General features: G+C 43.8%; 2 protein-coding genes across 3 annotated transcripts in view; one reads left to right on the top strand and one right to left on the bottom strand.

The window, feature by feature from the left end:
* The window catches only part of timm8b (translocase of inner mitochondrial membrane 8 homolog B (yeast)), a 2,239-nt gene extending 1,829 nt beyond the window's left edge, over nucleotides 1-410 (bottom strand). Inside the window, exon 1 of the mRNA XM_079224651.1 lies at nucleotides 217-410. Coding sequence (XP_079080777.1) covers nucleotides 217-318 — 102 coding nt within the window. The 5' untranslated portion in view covers nucleotides 319-410. The remainder of the gene's footprint in view (nucleotides 1-216) is intronic.
* A 763-nt stretch (nucleotides 411-1,173) lies between these two features.
* sdhdb (succinate dehydrogenase complex, subunit D, integral membrane protein b) overlaps nucleotides 1,174-5,097 on the top strand; it is a 4,664-nt gene continuing 740 nt past the window's right edge. The window contains exons 1-4 of one of the 2 annotated variants that reach the window (XM_079225026.1): nucleotides 1,174-1,269; nucleotides 1,797-1,901; nucleotides 2,773-2,920; nucleotides 4,857-5,097. The exon at nucleotides 4,857-5,097 is cut by the window's right edge and continues 740 nt beyond it. In XM_079225026.1, the coding sequence (XP_079081152.1) occupies nucleotides 1,221-1,269; nucleotides 1,797-1,901; nucleotides 2,773-2,920; nucleotides 4,857-5,022 (468 nt within the window). In that variant the 5' untranslated portion in view covers nucleotides 1,174-1,220 and the 3' untranslated portion in view covers nucleotides 5,023-5,097. Of the gene's footprint in view, nucleotides 1,270-1,796; nucleotides 1,902-2,769; nucleotides 2,921-4,856 lie in introns of both variants that reach the window. The other variant, XM_079225025.1, reaches the window with a different exon arrangement.

The raw sequence follows: 5,097 nt of genomic DNA, 5'->3' as shown, positions 1-5,097 counted from the left end.
CACACACATACATACATACATACATACATACATATACACATACATACATACATACACATACATACATATACCAACGTCCTAATGGGACTGTTCGCGTCAACGCATCAAAATGGAGAACTCGCTTCATACTGAACAACCGTGAGCTCTGGATGAGAGAGCGGCTCGTGGCGCGTGGCTGGCAGCGCGTGCCTCGCGGCTCTCAGGTGGAATACACACCTGGGCCTGGAACTGCGCCTTCTGCTGCTCTATCGCGATCATGCGCTGGAGCTCCGACGCCTCCGCTTTCTCCGACGCGCTGAAGTTCTCAAAGCCGTCCATCGTGTTCAGCCACCCGGGTTCTGCGCGTCGTGAAGCCGCCGAGAGGAGCTGACCTTCGGCTTCGGTTCCCGTCGTTACGCCGCTGAGCTACGGCGCTCGTCCTGTGACGTATGTAAACGTAGAACACGTGACGCAGGAAGTGACGCAAGCAAAGATGTTCTATACTTAACAGGAGCCGCCTCAAGTGAAAAAGAGCTGACCTAAAGTTTATACAGTGTATATATATATATATATATATATATATATATATAGATATATATATATATATATATATATCTATATATATATATATATATATATATATATATATACATATATGTCATATATATTATATATATTATACAATATCTATATATATTATTATAATATATTATTAATATAATTAACATCTTGTTCTTCTTGGTGCTTACTATACGTGATGCTAATAATAATAATAATATTACATTGTATTTGTGTAATGCTTTTAAATGTACTAAAAGTCACTTTACATGGTAAAAAGAGAAACAGTAAAAGTAAAAGCAATATAAACAAGGCAGAGACGAAATTACAACAATTATCTGCATGAGAAGTTTTAATAAAATATAATACATCCCATAATAACACACATCATCATATATAATAATACCATATACAGTAATACAAATCATTTAAAAGTGAATTATGTCAATTTGAGGTTGTAAGAACTGAGAGATGATGACATTTACATATACAATTATTATTATTAAATAATATCCCGTGAGAGTTTTAAACAGTAAACCATATTAACTGTGTTTCATAAACCAATTGTTGCTACTGAAATGAAACGGGTCGCTCTTCTTCTCAAACATCCGCCATCTTTGCGCCACTGACGACGGAACAACCACATCCGGGTAACTGCGGCTGACCTTGGTTGGTTGATCATCATGGCGGCCATCGTCCGGTTGAGTTCTGTTTGTCGCAGAGGAGTCAAACGTGAGTCTTCTGTCTGTTTTAACCTTTTTTGGGGGGGTTATTCCTTATTTCCAGTCCGTGTTTTACACACCTACGTCACTGGCTAGTTACCGTAATGCTCCCACACGGTTTAACGGACATGTTGCAGTCGCGATGACGTCAGACCTGTCAGCCAAACCAAAGTCAGAAATGTGTGAATTATACGTTAAAAACGCGTTTACGGTGAAAAGCGACGCGGTGAAAGGTTAAGACGGACGTGTGTGTGTGTGTGTGTGTGTGTGTGTGTGTGTGTGTGTGTGTGTGTGTGTGTGTGTGTGTGTGTGTGTGTGTGTGAGAGAGGTCACGTGACTTCGTCTGTAGTTCGGCTCACGACAGACGAGCCGAAGAGCTGCGACGTGTTTCAGGTGAAGTTCATGTGAGGTTAAGAGGAGCTCCATTACAAAGGCGTCCTTTTTAACCCCATGAGCCCTGGCATGTACTTTGATGTACTTGTTGCTGTACTCTGCTGTACTCGTGTTCTCAGACCTGTCCTCCTCTTTCCTCCTCAGCTCTGTTCTTCCAGACCGGTCTGTTGTCCCGGCCGCTGGTCGCAGCGCTCCAGGAGCAGCGGCACCAGCTGACGGCGAGGATCCACGCCTCTCAGGCGCTGAGCGGTCAGTGCTGCCGCCTGGTGTACACACAGGAGTACATACGGGAGTACACACGGGAGTACACACGGGAGTACACACGGGAGTACATACAGGAGTACATACAGGAGTACATACAGGAGTACACACGGGAGTACACACAGGAGTACACACGGGAGTACATACAGGAGTACATACAGGAGTACATACGGGAGTACACACGGGAGTACACACGGGAGTACATACAGGAGTACACACAGGAGTACACACGGGAGTACACACGGGAGTACACACGGGAGTACACACGGGAGTACACACTTTTGAAAGAAACATTTGAAACACTAAATTAATGTCAACAAACGTCAATACTCTTTTGAAGGATCGACCAAAATGTGAACATATGTAAAAATAGTAATATTTCACATGGTTTTTAAATAAATAGAATACAAATTAAATAATAAAAATATTACTTGAAGAAAAAAAGCTAAAGCAGTGACTATAAAACCATTTGACGTAGTTTTCCTGTGAGAATACATTTTGTGAATTATTTATAGAATCACCATGAAATAATAACAGTCCAACTCTATGCTTTGTATATTAAAGGAATAGTTTGTTGAGAATGTCTAAAAGAGTTAAATGATTCTACTCAAATATTTGTCTGTTGAATCAAGAAATATTCCTCAAGGAGAACCACATACGAGTGCTGTTTTTCATCTCTGCTTTTGTAAATGATAATAATAATAATTCAGCTTTAAAGGCGCTTTCATGCAGCGCCTTTTATTTCTGGTTTGAAAGTCAAATGATGGAAAACAAACGAGATGAAAAACAACAAACAAACCTTGTGTGTGTCTGAGCGATGTAATGATCCTGACTCTAAGCTCCCCTCGCTCTGCAGCAGGCTCCGCCTCCAAGGCCGCCTCCCTCCACTGGACCGCGGAGCGCGCGCTCAGCGTGGCGCTGCTCGCCATGGCGCCCGTGGCCTACTTCCACCCCTGCCCCGCCATCGACTACTCGCTGGCCGCCGCCCTGACCCTGCACGGACACTGGTGAGACCCGGCGGTCATCAAACTGTGGGGCGCGACCCTCTAGTGGGACGCGGAGGTACTACAGGTGGGGCGCGGGGGGAGATGCTGTTTGCAATACTGCATTGTACCCATCCTTACTAAGACCCTTGCTGGCCTCGGGGCTGGTGTGACTTCATATGTATGTGTAGTTTCAGTTCCGGTTTCCTCGGTCGTGACCCAGAAACCCTGTTTTCTGTGGTTGAGGTGGTGACACAGGAAGTTGCTCTGTAAACGTTGGTTGGTAAACAGATCCTCCGTCACGAATATGAAGTTCAGATTCCAGAAGAATGTTGAAGCTCTGTGCCGCCTCGGTAGACACCGCTTTGTTTGAGCATTTAAAACACAAAATTCAACTGTAAAGAAAAGATCGTATTTTTTATTCGTTCTTGATTGATGAAGTGTAACAATGAACTCAGAGCTGTTAGCAAGTTAAACATCATAATTCATCTCTGACATCTATTTTATATTCATGTGAAAACATCTGGATTCATTCTCGTTTATCACCAACACTACATTTTACTAGATTACACGTTATCGTTTACCTTCAGCCAGTACTCATTTTCACTGAGCAGAGCCTGAACACATCATCATGTAACTGAAGTGAACCCATTAGCGGTGCTGCTAACATTGCTAGCTCTCCTCCTGTTGGTTCTCTGTTAGCGGTGCTGCTAACATTACTAGCTCTCCTCCTGTTGGTTCTCTGTTAGCGGTGCTGCTAACATTACTAGCTCTCCTCCTGTTGGTTCTCCGTTAGCGGTGCTGCTAATGTTACTAGCTCTCCTCCTGTTGGTTCTCTGTTAGCGGTACTGCTAACGTTACTAGCTCTCCTCTTGATGGTTCTCCGTTAGCAACGCTGCTAACGTTACTAGCGCTTCTCCTGCTGGTTCTCCGTTAGCGGTACTGCTAACGTTATTAGCTCTCCTCCTGATGGTTCTCCGTTAGCAACGCTGCTAACGTTGCTAGCTTTCCTCCTGTTGGTCTAAACCAGGGGTCGCAACCTGCGGCTCTTTAGCCCGTCTGTTGCGGCTCCCTGAGGCTTTGACAAAAACAAAAAAAAACAGTTTTTTTCCCAGTGGAAAAACTTTTAAAGGGAAGTCCTCTTATCTTGGAGTTATAGGTGATATTGTGTCACTGAAAATAAAATAAATGTTTAAATATTTCTTTCACTAAAATGTGCGTCACGCCCTGCAGCTGCTCCTCGTGACTCAGAGCCCCGCCCTCACGCGCAGATGAGAGCAGAAGAGAGATTCCTCAACTGCTGCAGCAAACTGAGTAAAGTAGATCTACTTTCAGGAAGTGGATCACGTCTCCAAACTCCACTCCTGCTGCTGGTTGTGTGTCAGCTCATGAGACACTGAGGCGTCCGCTAGTGAAGACGGATCCGTCCTCCGTTTGCAGTGCTGTAGTGAGGAGGACGCTCAGTGGAAACGAAGCAAAAGATATGCGTTTAAAATGTAAACCTCAGTGAAGAGGACAGGTATTGAACCTGCTGCCTTGTGGTTACAGGATGAACCCTCTACCACATGAGCCACATACATATAGATAACATTGCATAGTTGTGTTTTTAATTAACCTTAATGTAGCCGACACATGACTATTTTTTGTTTGATAGTTATTAACAGGTAAAATAGCGATGTAAAAAAAAAAGGCTTTATTCTTGTTCTATAATTTCATAAATACAACAAACTATAGTTTTTTGTACATATAATATGACTATATATAAAGCTTCAGAAGCTGTGATATCAAATATTTTTTGCGGCTCCAGACAATTTTTTTTTGGTGGAAAAATGTCAAAATGTCTCTTTGGATAGGAAAGGTTGCTGACCCCTGGGCTGAACAGGAACATCATGATGTCCTGATCACATGCTCTACTGGATGTGGAGGATAAAACTTTATTTACACTGGTTTCTCCTCGCAGGGGCATCGGTCAGGTGTTGACGGACTACGTTCACGGGGACACGAAGATCAAGATGGCCAACGCCGGCCTCTTCCTCGTGTCCACCGTCACCTTCGCCGGCCTTTGCTACTTCAACTACAACGACGTGGGCATCTGCAAAGCCATCGCGCTGCTCTGGAGCAAATGAACGGGCCTGCTGGACCCGGGGCGGCCCGGGAGATTTTGTAAAAAAATTCATGGTGTTTCATGTAAATTCTTATAA

This window comes from Taurulus bubalis (assembly GCF_910589615.1).
Source record: "Taurulus bubalis genome assembly, chromosome: 10".
NCBI lineage: Eukaryota > Metazoa > Chordata > Actinopteri > Perciformes > Cottidae > Taurulus > Taurulus bubalis.
Note: the sequence above shows the minus strand (reverse complement) of the source record. Positions and strands in the feature narration are given on the sequence as shown.